The sequence below is a fragment of the Calliphora vicina genome, chromosome 5 (genome assembly GCF_958450345.1).
Source record: "Calliphora vicina chromosome 5, idCalVici1.1, whole genome shotgun sequence".
Taxonomy (NCBI): Eukaryota; Metazoa; Arthropoda; class Insecta; order Diptera; family Calliphoridae; genus Calliphora; species Calliphora vicina.
The window spans coordinates 27987307-28008874 of NC_088784.1; the positions used below are offsets into that span (position 1 = coordinate 27987307).

Below are 21568 nucleotides of genomic sequence, written 5' to 3' on the forward strand. Positions count from 1 at the left end.
TCAGGAAAAGTTGTGAAGATGTTGACTTGTCTCCCACTGACTATTTAACACAGACACTTATCCGTATGGTAAATTTAGCTTTAGATGAAGTGTTAAAATTCAACTCAACAAAAATCAAACAACCTCAACTCAATATCTTCAGGAAAAGTCATGAAGATCGCGCGTGTCTCCCACTGACTATTTATCACTTATCCACATACATAGTGAGTTTATAGGGAGAGTTAGTTATACTAACTCATTCCAGTTGCAGAGTAATCCGTATAATGGTGCCAATTCAAGGAAGTCAAACATTTTATCTGTGTCATGAGGCCCAAACGATTCTAAGAGTAACTAATGAATAAAATTCGTTCATCATACACTCCAACTCAATGACCGAAAGCAAGCTGATCCTAAAAAAGTACAATTTCCTTCTTGACAGCTAGGAAATGTGGTAGATAATGTGTTCAAAATCAAACAACCTCAACTCAACAGCTTCAGGAAAATTTGTGAAGATCACACGTGTCTCCCACTGACTATTTAACACACACTTACCCAGATACACACATACATATATGTCTCCTGGCCATCAAAAGTGGCTATTTAGTGAGCTTATAGAGAAAGTAGATTATATTAACACATTCCAAATGCGGAGTAATCCTTAAAATGGTGCCAATTCTAGGAAGTCTAATATTCTCTTGCAGGTCTTTGTGACCTGAGACCCAAAGGTCGAGGTCAATTATTCGGCCTTCAATCGGTTAGCTAGGACTAACTAATGAATACAATCCAAGTAGAAAAATGTTTAGGTTATTAGTCGTCTAAGGACTGGTATCCTCTATCCGAAGTCAGTCACAGTCGAAGTCTTAAAATAAATTGTAACAATAGGTTATCCTATCCCTATATTAAATCCATTCCTCCTTCCATATTCTTCACTTGTAAGGTTAACGTGGTTGGTAGCTGTGGTAAAATATCATTAGTCACTAACAGCTTCCATCCGGTGCTAGGACATGGGGTAGTTGTAATTGCGATGTCTAGTCCTTGTACGACGTCACTGCATTTACGGTCTATTCCCTTATGTGGCAACTCGTGGAACCAACATATAATGAAAAAACAAAGAACCAAATCTGATCTCAAGCAATTTGGGTGACAGATCAGTACCCTACTGCCCTCTCAAATCCTAACCACAAAGCAATGCCTGGCGATCAATTGATGAAAAAAATTCTTCATTAAAGTGATTAGGAAGATTGCGTGAAATATCAAGCTGTTGTAGATGAGTATTAAAAGTTTATGGATTCTTTATTGAAGCTCCAATACCCCAACGTTCATATGGAACAAGCCAACACATGTCCAATTCCCTCCATCACATTATCGGGTTCAGTCGAGCTCGGGAAGGCGGGATTAAGGATTTTCTTCGGTGTGAGGTACACAAAGGTAAAGGGTTTCCGGCACAGATGTTGAACATGTTGTAATGTGCAACAGATAACCTTCAAGTGCTCTTAGTTGAAGAGGACCTGGACATTGTCATGGTGGAGGACACATGAGTAGACAACACAACCAGCCTGGCCTTTGTTGGGTCTTCATATGATATAGCTCTTGGTTGCGATGCCAATGCCAGTTAGGCGTAGCAATGAAATTGATGAACGAGGTGAGTCTACTTAACTTATGTCTTTATTTAATACTAACAAATTCAGTATATGAAACTCTGGCACCACATCAACATACATACATTTTTCCGAGTGGGGAGCTTTCTTGCAATTCAACAAGCTCTTATTAAACTAGATGTTGAGGAGTACAAACAATTGGTTAGTATTCCTGTTGAAATCAATAATAGGTATCACAAATCTTGGCAGCAGCGTTAAGTACAAGCATGTTGGTCGTGGCATACCCCAAAGTGGTGTGATCTCTCCACTACTTGGGTTTATCGATGTTAATTCGATTCTTATTGAACTAGATATACATCGTGCGCATAAGCGAAAGCCGTAGCATCAACCGCAGCTACCCCTTCATCAGTACTCACTTCCGCAGCATCTACTCCTACCACATCCTTTCCAATTAAACTTTTACTTTCTATCTTTTTAACACTAGTATCCACGTATTAACTGACCATGTTACTTAGTGACGGCATGTGTGGACTAGTCAACTGACATACAACAGCGCTTTGCCCTGACGCTGAGGGGAGCGGTTAGTTTCATTAAGCACTAAGTGCCTTCGGCACTGCTACCAAACTCATTGGCCATAAAAGTGCATATATAACGTTTTAACCATCGGTAAAGCTGCTAATAAACAAGGAGCGAACCTAGTCTAATAGATGATTGGTAAATAATATTCTGTTTTAATAGCAGCGCAGACAGGGATGATATCACGTCCGTCCAAATATCTTGACAAAATGAGTAACCTTTGGTTGCGTATTCTTTTAAAATTTCATTACCTCTTGTGGATATGTACTAAAGACAACCTGTAGATAAACACAGGAGATCAGAACCACATAATGCACTTAAGCCCTCGCAACTCGACCAGATTGTTACCATGACAAGGACAACAATCTATAAAGTATAATGTTAGATCCATTTGCTTGACATTTGGTTATTGTATGCATGTGATTGCGAAAGTATGTCGCATGATTACGATGAAGATTTCGAGAACTCCAAGGATTTCCGTTGCTGTTGGTCCCTTTTATGCTTTAGACCGAAGAAATTTTTTAGGAGAAATATTCCCAAATGGTTATGGTACAGTATATAAAACCATTGTTCAATATTTTCTTGAATTCCGATGATATGGAAGTTAAGCCTGTGCAAAATTCGAATAAAGAATTTTCTTTCTCAATCCACCTTCAAAGATGTTATAAAAAAAATAAACAAACATTTTTTTTTATTTTATTTCTTTAACTTTATTTTTTTTTTGTAATAAAAGAATAATTTCTTACACACATTACATGCATTGCTTGGTATAAAAATAAAGGGAAATATTTTAAATATTTTTTTTTTGCTAATTTAGCTTCTGTTTAGGAAAAATATATTCTTATGGTTTTGTAGTATAAATGATATAAAATAAACTAAATTTATTTAAAATATATTTGGAAAATAAATTAGAACTAAAAAAAAAGATATGTATTTAAGTACTAAAATAGAGGAAACAGAATGGTGAGCAAGAACTTAAAGCAGATAGGTTTAAGAAGGTTTAAGATTTGTGTACTAACTTAAATATTTAGGAAAATAGGTTTCCAAGCTAAAAAGATATAAAAAGAGGGAATGTACGCATAATTTAACATAAGGCGTATTTAAGGAAAGACACATGAAAAATTAGTTTTGAATGTTAAAATAAATAAATTTTAATTTTGAGATTTTTTCTTATTTTTTTTGTAATAAAAACAGAATGTCCAGAGTATTTGTTTATTTAAAATAAAGCTTGTTTTAAAAAATATATTTTAATAAACCAAATATTTGTACGAAAGTTATATTAATTTTTTTTACTAAAAATTTACTTTTATAATAAAACTAATATGACACATAGTTATGTAAAAAATATAAGAGTCGTTAGTAATTTCTCAATTGTAAAATAGTACGTTTATAAATAAAATTTTAAAAATAACACTGATCAACGAGGAATTTTTAGTTTGATTCAAAAAATATATGTATGCATTTTGTTTGTTTTTTATAAATCTAAAACTTTATTTTTTTTAATTAACTTTAGCTTGCCTTTTAACTCGTTTTAATCGAGTATTTTTTATTATATCAGGATTTTCATTTAATTGAATTAATTTTGTTGACCAGCATTTATTGCACCTTAATTAATTATTAGTAATTATATGATATTTGTTTTGATAATGCAGTCCTTGTTTTTTAATTGTAGATTTCATTTTGTAATTAAAATCGTTTTTTTTTGTTTGTTAGTAATTTCTAGGTTTTAAAACTTAAATGTAAGCAGCATATTAGACTTAAAATTAACTAATTAATTAATAAATTTAATTGTTTTATATATACTTAAAGCATTTTTGTTTGTCATGCGGTATACGAGTTTTAAATAATATCGAATCAGCTCGATATTGCGTATTTAATAACGGAGTATAACCAAAAACCTAAAAATGAGAAAGAGATGTAATAAAAATAAAGGTTATTTATAGTTTTTAATTAAATTTTGTTAAAAAAAATAGACTTACTTGTGTAAAGAAATTTATACATTTGTGACGTTCCTGAAAATGTGTATCATCTTCGCTCAATGATACTGGACAGCCAGGGCATCTAAATGTCCACCGTGATGTTACTTTCACCGGCGGTTTTCTTGTTATGTGCGACACTAAGAAATTCATAGCGATATCTTCGCAATTCATATACTCATCCACTTTATCACGTATGGCCTGCGGCAAATGATATGTATACAAATACATGTAGTATTTGTGTATAAAAGCTGCACCCGTCAACACCATACTCAGTTCACAACTATAGTTGGAATTGTAATTCCAATGATGATTATCATTCAAATCCCAGGCATGAAAACGTCCCGGAAAACCAACAACACGATCACGATGTTCACGCCACACACGAAAACCAAACAAGATCTCATCATGTCTTAAATGAGCATCATCATCTACGGATAATACCGCCTCAGTTTCGATGACGTCGAAGGGTAAGAAACGATTATTGAGAGAATTGCGTGGAGCTCTGACCACTGCTACGGGGACACCTATATCGGGCCATCTTAAATCATCTAGCGGAGGTTTGGGTGAATTCCATACAACAACTACTTTGTGTAAATATGGCAGACCGTAGAGGCGACCCAAAGAATCCATAAGAACTTGTTCTCTTTCATATGTTAAAATCACAATAGTGAACTGTTCTCTGGGATAGTTGCCGCCCAAAGCTTCACTGAATTCTTTACCAGCACCACCAGAGCCTTTACCAATTGGACGAAAACCCATGTGAGAACCCATGAATTTGGCTTCCGAGGGCAAGACTGGATCGAAAGGTAATTGAGGATACATATAAAAGGGATCAACCTATAAAGAAAAATATGTTTTATTTTGTATTGCAATTTCAATTCGGGAGAATCGGCTCTCGAACGACTACCTCGATTTTTGACCTGTATCTGAATTACTATGTCAATAACATAGACAATATGGATATCTAATGATAGACATTTCAAAGACCTTACCAACGCCGTATATAACGGTATAGAGATTCGGTCCGACAATAGGTCAAAATCGGGAAGCATATTTTTTTCACCAAACATTTTTTGCACCGAAATAAGTGATAAAATTTTGAAAGATTTTTTTCTTTTTTAATTTTTTAACAAAAAAAACTTTTTTTAAAATATTACTGATACATCTTGAAAAAATTACTTTTTGAAAAAGTATTTTTTTAAATATGAATATTGGAATAGTACTTTTATAAAAATTTACTTGAAAAAGTACTTTTTTAAATTTACTTTCTGAAAAAGTACTTTTTTTAAATTTACTTTCTGAAAAATTTAGTATTTGAAAAGGACTTTTATTTAAAATTTACTTTTTGAAAAATTTACTTTCTGAAAAAATACTTTTTGAAATTTTACTTTTTAAAAATTTTATTTTCTGAAAAAACTTATTTAAAAATTTATTTTTTGAAAAATTAAGTTTTTAAAAAAGTACTTTTTTAAAATTTACTTTCTGAAAAAGTACTTTTTTATAAATTGAGTTTTTCAAAAATTATTTTTTGAAAAATCACTTTCTTAAAAATTTAGTTTTTGAAAAAGTACTTTTTTTAAATTTACTTTCTGAAAAAGTACTTTATGAAAAATTTTGTTTTTGAAAAAGTACTTTTTTAAAATTTTCTTTTTGAAAAATTTACTTTCTGAAAAAGTACTTTTTGAAATTTTTCTTTCTGAAAAAGTACTTTTTGAAAAATTTATTTTCTAAAAAAGTACTTTTTGAAAAATTTATTTTCTGAAAAAGTACTTTTTTAAAAATTTAGTTTTTGAAAAAGTACTTTTTTAAAAATTTAGTTTTTAAAAAAGTACTTTTTTTAAAATTTACATTTTGAAAAATTTACTTTCTGAAAAAGTACTTTTATAAAAATTGAGTTTTTCAAAAAGTACTATTTGAAAAACTAACTTTCTGAAAAAGTACTTTTTGAAAAATTTATTTTCTGAAAAAATAACTTTACAAATTTATTTTTGAAATAATTTAGTTTTTAAAAAAGTACATTTTTTAAAATTTACTTTCTGAAAAAGTACTACATATTTAAAAAATTTACTTTCTGAAAATGTACTTTTAAAAATTGAGTTTTTCAAAAAGTACTTTTTGAAAAATTTACTTTCTGAAAAAGTACTTTTTTAAATTTTTCTTTCTGAAAAAGTACTTTTTGAAAAATTTATTTTCTGAAAAAGTACTTTTTGAAAAATTTATTTTCTGAAAAAGTACTTTTTGAAAAATGTATTTTCTGAAAAAGTACTTTTTTAAAAATTTAGTTTTTGAAAAAGTACTTTTTTAAAATTTACATTTTGAAAAATTTACTTTTTGAAATAATTTAGTTTTTGAAAAAGTACTTTTTTTAAAATTTACTTTCTAAAAAAGTACTACATATTTAAAAAATTTACTTTCTGAAAAAGTACTTTTAAAAATTGAGTTTTTCAAAAAGTACTTTTTTTAAATTTACTTTTAGAAAAAGTTCTTTTTTAAAAATTTACTTTTTCAAATTTACTCTTTAAAAATTAATTTTTAAAAATGTATGATTTCAAAATGGGCTTTTTTAAAATTTTTCTGAAAAAGTAGTTTTTTAAAAATTTTCTTTTTGAAAACGTTCTTTTTGAAAAAAAAAACTTTTTTACTTTGATTTTTGATAAAAAATTTTAATTTAACTATGTATTATTTTCACGCCTTATTCATAGAGAAATAAACAATTATTAACTCACCCAATCGTTCCAGGCCTCCCTCGATTGCATTCTTAATATGGTGTAGTTTCTTCTAAAAGCAGGACTGGGATACGGAGGTTCTATAGGACCCAGTGACTCTTCAGGTTCTGTATCCATGCCCACCGGAGGATCTGACTTCAAGGGTATGAAAGTATTGTTGAAAACACTTTGTGCTATAACAGGAGGCACAGGGCGTGGTGGTATACCCAAGCGATCTCTTAAACTAGCAATAACCGTGTCTACTGTGGCCTGTACCGAACTCAAATAACGTTCCCATATTAAACGGCCCTGGCGACGCATTAACAAAAGATCTCCATCTTGTATGGCACGCAAAAGAAAATGCAATTCGGTTATACGAGCCTTGGGCAGCAGCAAAGCAATTCTTCTCCAGTCGATAGTTTCACTATAGGGCAAACGTACCTCATCTGCACCCAATACAACAGGAATGGCACCTGAACGCAAGGCTTCATAAATACGTGCCAACATTAAAGTGGAACTAACTCTCCTCTCCAAAGGCGGCAAGATTAAAGCAAAGGTAGAATCTTTTAAAATATTCTTACGCGATGAATCGGTGCCGCATAAAGCCCAATCTACTACAGAGTTTTCATCATGCTGCTCGGTAGCGGGCACACATTTGAATTGCAAAAGAAATCTGTCCTGAGTGGGACCCTTAGACATTTCCATTAAGTGATCCAAAATAAAATCATCCAATGGATGTGGTGTTCTAACGGGTTCATTTAAAGGTCTTAGCTCTCCCTGGAAGGACAACAAATATGTACGTCTTGCCGGCACCATGGCAGCACATTCCTGCCAAACATCACCACCGGGAGGACCCAAAATGGGAGGCACTATCAGATCGTAGTTGACACGAAATTGTGTGGCCTCAAAGGAAGATTGCACCACTATGGCTCTCATGGTATTCTGATTGAGTAGAGCATTGGTAGCTTTGGAATTTAAATTTCTTCTTGCCAAATTCAACAAAACATGATTACGACCATCTCCACCCCAGTACGGCAGTCGATAAAGTCTATTCATATCAATGGCATCATATTTATCTGAGACATTCGTGCCCAGTTTAAATTTCTCCTCCTCTTCTAAGGCGGCATAGCGATTATTTTTCACCAAATCATTCTCAAATAAGGCTTCTCCTACCAGCACCAAATAAATGCAAGCCAATTTAGGATCCCTAACAATATGGGCATTATAGCCCAATGTTTGCTTGATAGTGGTCCTTAGGAAACCATCAATATCATAGCCCGGCTTTAAAACATTATACGCATCAGGATCGTAGAGATAGACGGGAAAGCCAGAAGTTAGACTACATCTGGAATGATCGAAACAGTTGTGCATTTCGCATGAGATTGTTGTTTGTGCAGATGTGGGTGGCATTTTACGCGGCAAAACATTGGGATACAGGGTACGTGGCAATGCCAAATCGGGAGTATTACGTTGTACTGCTTCGCGTTGTGCCACTTGAGCTTGTTCTACAGATATTTTCAATCTTTCCAATTCGGTCTGTTCACGCATGAGTTCCTGTTTTAGTTCTTCAATCTTCTGATTATATTGACCGATGTCCGATTGCAGCTTTTGTCGTCGGGCTTCCAGCTCACGAAGTTCAATGGACACTGTGCTCTGTAAGAAAGACGTGGGAATTGTTCAATGTAAAGAAATTAATAAAGATTAAATTTGTAATACAGATTAATCTCTCGGGCGTCACTGAAAAAAGATAAAAGCTGTCAAAGCATGGCTTAATTCATAATTGTTTTAGTATTGTAAAAATCTATTAAAGATAGACTTTCATTTTTAATAGCAAGGTTTAGATAGTTCTTCTATATTAGGTCGAACTAATTTGTGCTAATAATAGTTACGCTTTCTATAAGTTTGTATTTGCTCCAGAGTTAAAATTGATTTTGTATATGACTATAACGAGAGAAGAAAACTTACCTTAATTCTTAATAACTCTTCTATTCTCATTTTCAAGTCACTGGCGCGCATGGAGCTAAAATCCTCATAGGCATCCAGCAAAGGTCTGGCTCTATGTAAATCCAATTGAGGGACATCATTGTCAGGCTATAAACAATATAACAAACAATTATTAAACATTATAGACACTATCACTAAAAAAAAACACAATTTGTCCTACATTCAATAAACTTCTATGCGCAAACAAAGGCAGGAGTACCAACAGTAATAATATCAACAAAATAGTTTTGTAAATGCGATAATGACGAAACCATGAATTCATGCCGCCACACACAGCCGCTACTATGGTGCCCAATGAAGCTGTACTACTCGTTGTTGTTGTCGACGTAGATGCTATTGTTGCTGGGTTAGCGGCCGCTGCTGCTGATGAAGATAATGAAGATGTGTTGGTTTTTATTAACTGTTCTCTTTCGCTGTCTATTAGATGATAAGTGCTGGCGGAATTGATAGATGTTGATGAGGCTGTTAGTTGGGCCGTAGAAGAACTATTGTGGCTGCTTTGCACGGATGTGAGGTCAAATGTGGTCATTGTGTGGCAATTCTTGGGTGAGTTGGAAAAAAACCTTTCTCCCCCAAAGGTTTTTATATCACCTTCAAGTTGTTGTTGGTTTTGTTAATAATGTTAAGCGTTATACAAAAAATATTAGCACATTTTTCTTAGTTTAATTGATGTCTACTTTTTTTGTGTGTGAACTGATTAAATTTTCTTAATTTTTAAGTAAATGACAACAGCTGAGCTTAAATTAATTTGACATTTGTCTTTGGGACAAAAAAAAATGTAAATAAAGAAATTGTAAGGTGGCCAGTTGTTAATATAAAAAAAATATAAACAAACAAATTGTGGGGCCTATTATAGGTGGCAATTTAAAAAAGTAGAGAATAAATTTTAAGCAATTATTAAGTAATTATGCATTTGGTTTCATAAAACGCATAAAATTAAAATAATTTAAAATATTGGCCCAAAAAAGTTTTTTTATTTCCAATTTAACATCTCTGTTTTTAGAAACAGCTGTTCTCTCTCAGCTGTTTTTATAGTTTGAAAGTCACTGTAAACAACAAAATACTGTAGATCTTAAGGTGGGTAGTGCAGTTTTCATTAATAATTTCAAAATTCATTGCAATTAAGCGCAATTTGTGCAGAAAAATCGTACAATTTTATGTTTATATTTGTTAATAATAAATATTTTGTGTGTGTTTTATAATAATCATGATATCAGTGTTACAAATAGGCACCAAAAATGACAAAAGTTCCACAAAAGACAAAACGTTGGATGGGCAAATAATACGGCTGGGCGAAAGTCATTACATATTACAGCTGCAGTCTCTAATAGAGAAGACTTCGTCCAAGGAGGTAAGTTGTTTACATTAACAACATGTTTAAATTATTCAAATATATATTTTAATTATCTCTCCCTGTAGTTGTCCGCTCTGCTCACCTCAAAATTGGGTCGCAATGATTGCAGCACATTTTGGAGTTATCTTCTGTTGGGCTTCAAACCCTCCAATTACGACTCCAAAGAAAAACGTTTTGCCTGCGTTAAAAGTTTTCTGGATGGTATTTTAAAAGTCGAATTGAGCTATAAACAAACTTACGATTTGATAACTCGTCTGTGTCAAGATCTAAATACATTTCCCAGTGATCAGTTGGTAGAGATCTTAGAACATTGTATTGATGGCTTGCGTACGGGTGATCCGAAATGTGTGGGCTGGAAAGATTTACTGCCGGAGACACTAAATGTACTGGCATCAATGCAGCATTTAAGTGTGAATGGCATTTCGATGAGTGGTAAAGAGTACCGTGATATGACGGTCAAAAATCTATGCTCAATGAAATGGCCAAATGAGGTTATGACACCGATTGCTGATATGTTTAAGTAAGTCCAGAAAACTGTGTTTTTAAACTAGATTTCATGATTTCTTGAATTTTTTTCATGTCCTTAGAGAGCTACATTTATCAGCTCCGGAAACGGTTACAGTTCTAAATAAATTTACCGAATGCTTGCAATCCCTAGCACCAGATTCTTTGCCCGCACTGGCATATCAATTATTCTCAATGTGTTCTACGGCACCACAAATTATTATACCCATATTGGCCTTGGAGAAATATTTTCATCGTTATTACTATAAAAAACTATTCTCCGATATGAATAGTAATTCAACAGATTTTGATAGTATTGGTAAGAACATTTTGCTTAAAAATCTTTGAAAATACTAGGTATAAAATTATTCTTATTTTAAAGATGCCTTTTCCGATAAAGAACTAAGAGAAGCTGAAGAAACAATTTTACATCATTTAAATTATTGCACACAATATAAAATTAATGAAATACAAATGTGTATTGTTTTAAGAGTAGGTTTTTTTTTAACTATTTACATATTCCTATTCATAATTTTTATACTTGTTTACAGAATTTCTTGGCCACGCCTGATGTCATTTTAACTCCTTTCGTCTTAAGTGCTGTTTTGTCCATGACTACGGCAAATCGTGAACCCGATTCTCGTTTGTCTTCATCTGTCCTTTTGCCCTTTATACGTAGTGTCATTCGTAATAATGAAGAAGAAAGTACTTTGTCGGATTATTCTGTTTGGTGTCGTGATAGTTTGCAACGTAAACAAGTTGATTTGGAACAATTATTTACTGTGTTAATTGATCAAAATAAGGATGGCAAGGATATTGTCACACCGGGTTTAGTTAATTTGGTTTTTGTTTTATTAAAAACCAAAAATAGCCCAAAACTAAATCAATTGGCCATGGGATTTCTGACGAAATTTATACGAAAACGTTTTGTTTTCGGCCAGGGCATAGTGAAACGTGTGGCTGAATGGATGATTGTAGAACAAGATCAAAATCAATATTCTGGTATGATAAGCTGTTCGATTTTATTTAAATTTCAATTGTTTTAATAAATATTTGGTTTTTGTTTGCAGAATGTTTAACTTTGTTAAGTGTGGCTGATACTTTTACAGTGTCTGAATGTGTTAAGACTATAAATTATGTAATGGATTATTTTGTTTGGGTAAATATTGAAACTTTAATAGGAATATTCTTTAGTTTTTATGTAAAAAAAATTGGAAATTCGCACTTTGTTTTAAATTGTTTAATTTCTTTTCATTTTTAGATTCCTGGTGACCAAGCAATGCGTATGATGTCTTTTATTTTGCCCATTTTAAAAATATCACCTATTATCAGGGATGCTTTTATAGAAATCTTAAGAAAAGCCATGAGTCATAGGTTAATAATTTATTATTTTATTTAATTCTTTAATTTATTTTATGAATATTTCTTTTAAGTGAAATGAAAACCCGTCGTATGGCAGTTTATGGCTTTTGTATGATTTTAAAACAACTAAACAACAGTAACTCTCAGCGTTCCCAACTAAGTGCCTCTGGTATGTGCACTCAACATAGTATATCTGGCTTTTCCCTAATGTCGCAGGCGACTTTGGGTAATCGCAATAATCCTCAAAGACATTTTGACATGTTGACATTGGAAATCATAGGAGTTCTAAGGAATTGTTTCTATCAGTCTTTGGATATAAAAATTACTTTATATGAGAGTAAGTATTTGGTTTATTTTTAAACATTTTGCTTTAACATATCATATATGTATATAATGTTTTATTAAAGATCTTCAACGTGCCGTTGAATTAAATCCCAAATTGGTACCGCATATCTTACAATTCATTGATTGGCATTTTCGTTCATTTTTCGAGGCTCCCTTGGAAGAAGATGTTGATCATGTGTTTTGTATTAAATTTGAAAAAATTGTCAAAGCCAAAGATGCTTTGGAGAATGAAATTGAAATTCATGATAATTTGGGCAAACTTTTGTTATTCGTAAGTCATTGTTTGGTTATTTTTGAAAAATTCGAAACTGAATATGATACCAGAGAAATTAAACGTTTGATAAATGTTTCGCTGGAGAAAGTAATTGGAAAGAATATTAAATTTGAAGATATGGTAAGTAATTGGAAAAAAATATCTATCTCAAAATCTACTATATATCTATAGAAAATAGTTGAGTCTCAAACTCGACTACAAATTATTTATAGAAAATATTGGATGTATGACTTAAAAATGCGGATTTACAGTATATAAGGTATATTTTGAAATCGGTTTTTGTGAAATTTAAATAGCTTAACGAAATTATAAAAAATATTTTATCTTAAAAACGGAAATTTTCTTTAAAAAAAATAAATAATTCAACATAACCCCAAAAATATTAAACAAGTTCCAGCAAAAAAAAATCAACAAAACTTCAAAAATTTCAATCTAACCTCAAAAATATTTTTTTTAATTAAAGCACTAGCTATAACAAAATTGAAAGCATTTAATAGCTTAAATAAATTAGTAAAGGATTTAAGTTAAAAAAGTTATTTTTCCTTTAAAAATATGAAAAAAAAATCAACAAAACCTCAAAAATTTCAACCTAACCTCAAATACATTTTTTTAATTAAAGCTCTAACTATAACCCCCTGTCTATACTTGGCAAATATTTATCAAAACAATAAATGACATTTGTTGTCAAGACAAAGTTGTCTTAGCAGAAGCACTAACAATTTTGTCATAACGAAGCAATAATACTAATAAATGGAGACTATACCTGATAATTTTTTATCTTGACAACCATTTTGACGTTTATCATGATAAAAATTTATCAAGTATAGACAGGGGGTAACAAAATTGAAAGCATTTAATAGCTTAAATAAATTAGTAAAGGATTTAAGCTTAATAAAGCTACATTTCCTTTAAAAATATGAAAAAAACAACAAAACCTCAAAAATTTCAACCTAACCTCAAAAATATTTTTTTAATTATAGCTCTAGCTTTAACAAAATTGAAAGCATTTAAAAGCTTAAATAAATTATTAAAAGATTTAAGTTATAAAAAGGTATTTTCCTTTAAAAATATGAAAAAATGAACTAAACCTCAAAAATTTCAACCTAATTTCAAAAATATAACAAAATTTTAAATGCTTTAAATTACTTATACGCAACATTGTCGTTTGAAGCGAGCATTGGTCGAAAAATGCCCAGAATATGCGGCCAGACATTAAACCTTAATATTCCATCGTGACAATTCAAGGCCACATGTTGCAATTTAAAAAATTCCGCATTTTTAAGTCATACATCCAATAGTTGAGTTTGAGAAACTCAAATTTCAATTCCAATTTTGTACTTAAATTTTTACAGACTGGTTCCCTAACCCACCTCAAAAATGAATTAATATTACAACAACTTAATTTCATTGAGGGTCTGATGTCGTACTGCATTGTAAACTCAAAACAAACCAATGAAAATGTAAAACATTTGCTGCCTCTTTTCAAGGAACATGAACATCTCTGTGAAGGTCTAAAGGTAAATTTCAAGTTAACTATAAACTTAGCTGAAGTACTACAGTAATACATTATTTATTCAGTCTTTATCAAGTAAAAAAACACAAAAGAAAGCTAAAGCCAACAATGATAATGAAAATACTACCATCAATATAACAGTCAATGGAGTACCAGTGAAAAAAATACACTCACAACCGGAAAATATATGGGATTTGTTTGTTATCGAAAGATTATTGCGTTTGCTACATGAGTAAGTGAATTCAGAAGATTTATAAAAGATGTTAACTACAAAATTGTATTTCTTTTTTAGAGACATAGTGCCATTTGCCTCACGCAATACAACTTCTAATTTGCGCTCGAAAGTATCTTTGGTACGTTATGTGCTAGAAGTGGCGGCCGCTAAGGTAGAACAAATACGCTTGGAACCGGCTTATAAACAATTGGCTCACAGCAAACGTACTTTAAAATATCTAACCGACATTTGCAAAGTTGTATACGAACGTTGTATCAAGCGTTTATCTACTTTGTGGCGGGATTTTGATTTAAAAACTGCCTCCTTGGCGGCAGAATGCTATCGACAGTGTTTACAAACAGCTAATGAAACTTATAAATCGAAATTTTCCACCGTATTTAATAAGGGTTTTGATTTTCATATGATTGATAAGAGTAAAGAATGTATTCTAGTCTTACAAGATCTCATAGATGAGTTTATGCAAGAAGAAATTTCCGAAGAGACAGGGGCCAACGATTCCATGTTAAATGATAGTGCCGGCCGTAAGATACCCCTGAATTTGTTGCAGAGTTTGGAGATTTTGTATGATAATATAACCTTTGGCAATCGCATGACTACCGAATCTTATACTTGGTTGTTAAAATTTTGCAAAACTTATGAACTTAATGCTAAGGAATTGGGTTTAGTGCATAAGTTGTTGTTCAAACAAAGACAGAAGACACATTCGGGAGAATTTTTCCAGCTGATACCTTTGCATTTGGCCCAGGTGTGGTCTTTTGTGAGAGATAATGCAGCAGATGAAGAGGTTAGTTTTTTTTTTAACTAATTAATAAACAAAATTGTTAAAAACTGTTTAAATTTGTTAGGATACCAACACCCAGTTGAATGTTACTTTAAAATCTATAACCGAATCTACTGCTGAGACATGTCTTCATTATCTTTACGAATCCTTGCGTAAACAAATCGAAGATGTTGAATATTTTATAGTAAAAGCTAACAACTTAAGTTACAAATGTCGTATTGTAGCTGAAGATGATCGTGATTATTGTTTAGGCTGTCTAAAGTCTATGGAACGAGCGATCTGCTCGCAACTGGTGCATATTTCCAATACCTTGAAACATCTAACAAATGTCTGCCTGCCGTTGGGCTCCAGCATGGATGGTTTAATGAAATTATTGATGCAACATTTTATATGTTTGAAAAATTTGGCCAGACATTTTCTTACTAGTTGCGCGGGCGGTGTGAAAGTGTCCATACAAGGAACTAAGTAAGTTAAGCTTTAATAATAATCATATAAACTTATTTTAAAGTAAATAATATATTTAATTTTCTATAGATTCGATTTATTGCTGAGAGTGGTAGGCAAACCTTTACCTTCCAATATTTATGCTTTGATTACTTACATCGAAAGTAATATTTTGGAGGAAACCTCCAAAAAGAAATTCAACGCCCAAGCCGAAAAGGCCAAAGTTTTGAGAGAAACCAAATTTATACCCAAAATTATAATGTGCATAGAAAACTTTAACAAACATGTTATACTCTTGGCCAAAAAGACCAATGATCGTTTGACAAATTTTCTGCACTTTGGTACGGTCAGAGATTTTCGCATTAAGACCTCCGATCTAAAGGCAGCCATAGATCGTACTCTCTCACATAGCAGTCAAATAGAGGCCGAAGATGCCGAAGACCCAACACAAGATAGTGAGGATGGCGAAAATGAAGAAGAAACTTTGCTGAGACAAATCGAAGAGGAATCAAGAGAAATACAATCCACCTCTAAAGTCTATGACAATGATACAGAGGGAGATGAAACCACTAAATCCAATGAAACCGATAGTGAAAGCACCACTACTACTGCCAGCCGTAGTTCTACACCTTGTGCTACTACCTCGAAAATGGCTCAAAAGAAAACCCAGGAAAAGGCCAAAAAGACTAAAGAGAAAGAACCTACTAAAAGAAAACCAGCAGATGGCAAGCAAAAAGACAAAGAAGTAAAAAAACCTGACGAAAAATCCAAGAAGAGGAAAAAGGATAAAGAAAATCCAAAAAAGAAATCCTCTAAAGTAACCACTACCATTGAAATCGATTCGGATAATGAGAACGATGTAACAATTATTACACACGATGATGCTGAGACTTTAGACAACGAAAGTAATCGTGAATCTTGCACGCAACTAATGGATAATTTGGCAAAAATTAATGCTAAGACCGCCAAGAAACGTGCATTACGCGACTCGGAGCCTCAAGATCCAGATGTTTTGTGTGCTCCGCCCTTGGAGCCACTGCCGAAAAAACGAAAACGTACTCGCCAAACCAAGGGAGGAATGTAAATATTTTGAATTTATGTTTTTTTTAAAATCGTTTTTAAAGTTACGTTTTTTGTTCCGTTTTCTGGAAGTCTTTAATAAATTGTTTTTTAAAAAATTTTAAATTTTATTTGTTAAATCATTAAATGTTAATGATTTTCCTAACAAGATAAAGGACTAGACAAATTTCAGTTTTATTTTTAATGTTTTTTTGGAAGACCCTATAAGTTATTTAAATTCACCAAAAGTTAATAAGACATCAATCGGTAAATAACGGCAGAGCGGCCTTTTTTAAAGCAAAAGTCATCAATTCATTGATTAAAGTAACTTTCGATTTATATAAATTCCAATTTATTTATTAAGATATTTAATTCGAATTTAATTTTTTTATCGGAAAAATCACTAAATTATTAAATTTTAGGTTTCTTCTATTACCATTACACCTCTTTAGTTTATTTTTAACTTCATTTCAAAAGATATATTCATAAATTGTAGGTTGACCGACCACTCATCTTCAATTAGTTGTTTTAAAAACATTGCACAAAACAAGAAAAAAAGCCATAAAATAAAAGTTGTGTCTAAATGTAAAATCTAGTAATGTAATGAGATCTAACATTACATCACCGTCATCTACACCTTCAAAACTCTGAAAGGAAAAGTTAAGTTAGAAATACACCTGATACGTGTTTGCTTGCATACAAGTGTCTAAAAATCATACATCAACCACCACCAACATCACCTTTTTGATTTAACACAAAAAAAGTTTCATATTCTCGAGTAACGTTTAAATTTTATTGCTATAAAATCTAATTAGAAAAGTATCATCATTTCATGTAGAAATTTTCTTGATTTGATGTGAGTTTTTCTTTAATTTTTTTGTTCAGCCTGCCCAAAATGTTTACCGTTTCAAAAAGGCAGGTGAAAATGAACAGGCGAAATATGTTAAAGGGGCCTTACAGTAAATGTTATAAGAGTTGGAAGAACATACAAAATTTTACTAATAAATTTCAGAGTAAAAAACAATTTTTAAACCGAAATACGAGTTTATAAAGGCTATCAAATGATACAAATTTAATTCTGAAAATTTACTACAAAATGGTGAAAAGCCTCACTGCGGAGATCTGCGCCGACTAAATTTCAGGTCGGGCTGTGAGCCCACTAAAGAAAAATTACTTAAATTGTAAAAAATAAGAAAAACAAGTAAGAGAGCTATATTCGTCGATGCATAATCTTATTTACCCTTCACCAAATTATACTTAAAAATAAAAATTTTGAATATTTTTAGGTAAACAAATTTTTTTTTTCAAAGTATTTTTTTTGATTTTTTGAAAAAAAAAATTTTCGAATTGTTTTTTTTAAATTTTTAATTTTTTTAAATTTTTATACCCTTCACCTTCGTGAGAAGGGTATATATAAGTTTGTCATTCCGTCATATCTTCGGGATCCAAATCTTCAAGAATTCTGTCAGACATGCATGCTTTCGAGAAGTTTGTTATTTAAAATCAGCAAAATCGGTCCATAAATAAAGGAGATATGAGCAAAAAACCGGGACAACCTCGATTTTTGACTTATTTTTGATCTATATATGGATTACTAAATCATTAATATAGACAATATGGATATCTAATGATAGATATTTCAAAGTCCATTGCAACGATGTAGATAAGGCTATAGTAAGTTGGACCTAGAATGGGTCAAAATCGGGAAAAATATTTTTTAACCCGAATTTTTTTTCATCAAAAAATTTTTTTGTCGTAAATACATTTAAAAAAAAAAAAAAAATTAAAAACTAAAAAAAAAAATTTAAATTTTTTTTTTAAAAAATTTGGAAAAAACTTTTTTTAAAAAAAATTAATTTTAAAGTATAATTTGTTGAAGGGTATATGGTCTTATATACGTCGTTGCAAAGGTCTTTGAAATATCTATCATTAGATATCCATATTGTCTATATTAATGACTTAGTAATCCAGATATAGGTCAAAAATGGAGGTTGTCCTGGTTTTTTCTTTATGTCTCAGCCATTTGTGGACCGATTTTCCGGAAGAATTCCGGAGATATTATGTAAATTATTCGGAAAGTTGATTTCAACAGCCAGACGGACAGACAGACGGACATGGCTTAATCGACTCCGATATCTATAAGGATCCAGAATATATATACTTTAGAGGGTCGGAAAATTATATTGTGGAAATTACAAACGGAATGACAAACTTATATATACCCTTCTTACGAAGGTAAAGGGTGAAAAGTGAAATTACGAAAATGTAATGAAATTACTAAGGAACTTTATAAAAAACCGCGGATATTTTCAATCTGAAAATTTCGGCAGCTCGCTTCAGCCGTCTTACAACCCCGTTGTAGCATGAGAAATTTGCCAGTCGCTTTTTTTCCGATTGGGCAATGTCAAATGGCCGCCTTGTTTTTGATATTTAAGGCCGCTAGACTATTTTCATTTCGGGCCATTTAAAATGCTTTGCATTTAGGACATAAGTGAAGCTTTTGTGCAAAATGTGGTTTAAAATTTTGTGAGAAGAGCGGATGTATGTAGACATGCTAGAAGTGGACATTTGACCGACATCATATTCCATTACTAATTTTATTATTCCCATATTTCTACTTTATATTGGTATCAGTTTACTTTTTAACTTGAAATCTTTAATAACTTTAGCCGATTGGTCAATTGGCTCGCTATTGTCGAAGGCCCATTGTAATATACTTAGACATTTTTACATATACTGCGAATTATAAATGAATATTCAAAATCGACCAAAAACCAAAACTTCTGAGATACTCCGAATCAATAAAGAGTCCTGTAACAAAATAACTCAGTCTCCTATAGAACAGGGCAATCACATAGAAGGTTTCACCGATTCCTATTAGTATTCATCCGGAGAAATTATGCAATAGTTGTTACGTGCATATAGTGTCCAGTAATTATATATGTGATAAGTCTAATAGAATTCTGATTAAGAGCCAAGAGAGTCTTGGTTTTTCCCTTTGCCAGAGAGTGCTGGAGAATTTTGGATATTCTACAAGTGGTAATTTTTGGACCACCAGAGTTTCGTCTCTTTCAACGCCCTTTTGTCTACTACATACGTTACAGCACACAATGTATCTTTGTTGTAGACTTATGTCCAAGAACTATCCGCCTTTCCCCTCCTGTCCTTATGTCCAGGAACACATATAAACTCGACAATGTGTTGCATAAGTTGGGCAATCGAAATGACCTATGACCCTATTCCGTTTATAGCCTCTCCTACATTCGATACCGGAACCAGTGTCCTTTGTGGCACAATAATGTACAAGAACTACCCGCTTTTGCGCACTCATCATTAATTTCATTTCCCGTCTTGTCTTTATGTTCTGGAACACATATTAACTCGTCAAGGTGTAGCATAAATTGGGCAATCGAGAAGACATTTTGATCCTATTACGCTAAAGTTGAGAGCCTTGATTGATGTACATATGTAGGTTGTTACGTATATATCTTTGGCAGACGTTTGGAGATAATTCAGGAATTCTTCTGGCGGCACTGTCGGTATCGGAACGTCTGAGAGAAACCAAGAAAGAGTCCAAGTTCAAAAGAAAAAATTACAGAGCCATTGACAGTTTCTGTGTTTTAACCATCAGTGTAGATTTTAAAGGTTCTATGAAAGAACGGTCCGTTCGCTGCCACAAAATTATCCTACCAACATTTTGTAGGACGATTTAGATATCAATAATGTCATGTTTCAGTTCGGGCAACTCCATGAGTTTTAGAGCATACTTTGCAGAGATGCATTTGATGTAGACATCGTGAGGAGTTATGTCTAGCATCGTCTTTCGACACTTTTTTCTCGATTAGGTTAGGTTAGGAGGATGTATACTACATCAAATCTGAAGAAATACACCTAGGTCACTATCAAGCCTGTTGTGCGCTACTTTTCATGGAAAATGTTTGTTGGTAAAGACAAAAAAAAAACTTATATAGTGATCTATGAAGGTATTATCGTCTGATGTTCAGCAACCCAGTTTCCTGTACGTAATTCCTAAGAATTTTCCAATCAGTGTTCGTGAGGGATATTATATCTGGATTAATATAGCTCCCATCGTATTTGGATCAAATTTCGAAAATCAAATTGAGCAAATAAAGTGCTCAAGAGTTTCACTGTCATCTCCACATGCTCTACATTAGTCTGAATCCGCATGTCCAATTATATACAGTTGTGCCCGTAATACTATGTGTCCACTTAGAATATGTACCAGCATACTAACCCCGGACTTGCTCATTCTGAGAAAGCTTCAATTTAAAACATACTTTAATTTCGACTATAGTTGTAAAATAATTAAAAGCTGATTTTTATTTTAAAGTTGTTTTTAAAAAGAACCGACTTTAGTGTTTGACTATAATTATGGGCCCATAACTCTCGAAATATTTAAAGTTACAGAAGCTGATGCAAGGAAATAATTGAAGAGCCTTCGTTTTGGTGATGAATTGCAACTTCGGAATTCATTCCCTGTTGCACAAAGGGGGAATTGAAAACAAATTATTTAAATTTTCTGGTGTTGTTTAAGCCGCTTTTCAAGAGAGCCAAAAGCAAATTTTTTTCAATGCGAGTTATTGAAATTTTCTATGATTATTAGTAACGATTTCGAATTTAGTGTACATAATTGCCTTTCAAATGGTTGAATAACAAATCGGCTGTGCCAAATCTTATATACCCTTTATCAAATTATATTTTAAAATATGTACAAATTTGAAATATTTTTAGGTAAACAAAAATTTTTTTTTTCAAAATTGTTTTTGAAAATTTTTTATTTATTTTTTTGTGGTTCTACCCACCGTTTCATTATCCCAAGCGGTTTTATGGGATTC

General features: G+C 32.1%; 2 protein-coding genes across 2 annotated transcripts; one reads left to right on the forward strand and one right to left on the reverse strand.

Annotated features, from left to right (window-relative positions):
* Positions 1-3512: 3512 nt before the first annotated feature.
* Positions 3513-9544, reverse strand: botv (exostosin like glycosyltransferase 3). The gene is made up of 5 exons (XM_065511886.1): positions 9002-9544; positions 8803-8928; positions 6859-8490; positions 4133-4969; positions 3513-4051 (listed from the first exon to the last, which is right to left on the reverse strand). The coding sequence occupies exons 1-5, from the start codon at positions 9368-9370 to the stop codon at positions 3947-3949; spliced, it is 3069 nt and encodes a 1022-aa protein (XP_065367958.1). The 5' UTR covers positions 9371-9544; the 3' UTR covers positions 3513-3946.
* Positions 9545-9958: 414 nt separating this feature from the next.
* Positions 9959-16775, forward strand: FANCI (Fanconi anemia complementation group I). The gene is made up of 14 exons (XM_065513270.1): positions 9959-10192; positions 10261-10715; positions 10783-11018; positions 11082-11191; positions 11251-11701; positions 11770-11858; positions 11961-12073; positions 12133-12398; positions 12469-12800; positions 14033-14197; positions 14259-14425; positions 14486-15212; positions 15274-15674; positions 15744-16775. Exons 1-14 carry the CDS (start codon positions 10049-10051, stop codon positions 16735-16737), a joined length of 4650 nt encoding a protein of 1549 aa, XP_065369342.1. The 5' UTR covers positions 9959-10048; the 3' UTR covers positions 16738-16775.
* The last annotated feature ends 4793 nt before the right edge of the window (positions 16776-21568 follow it).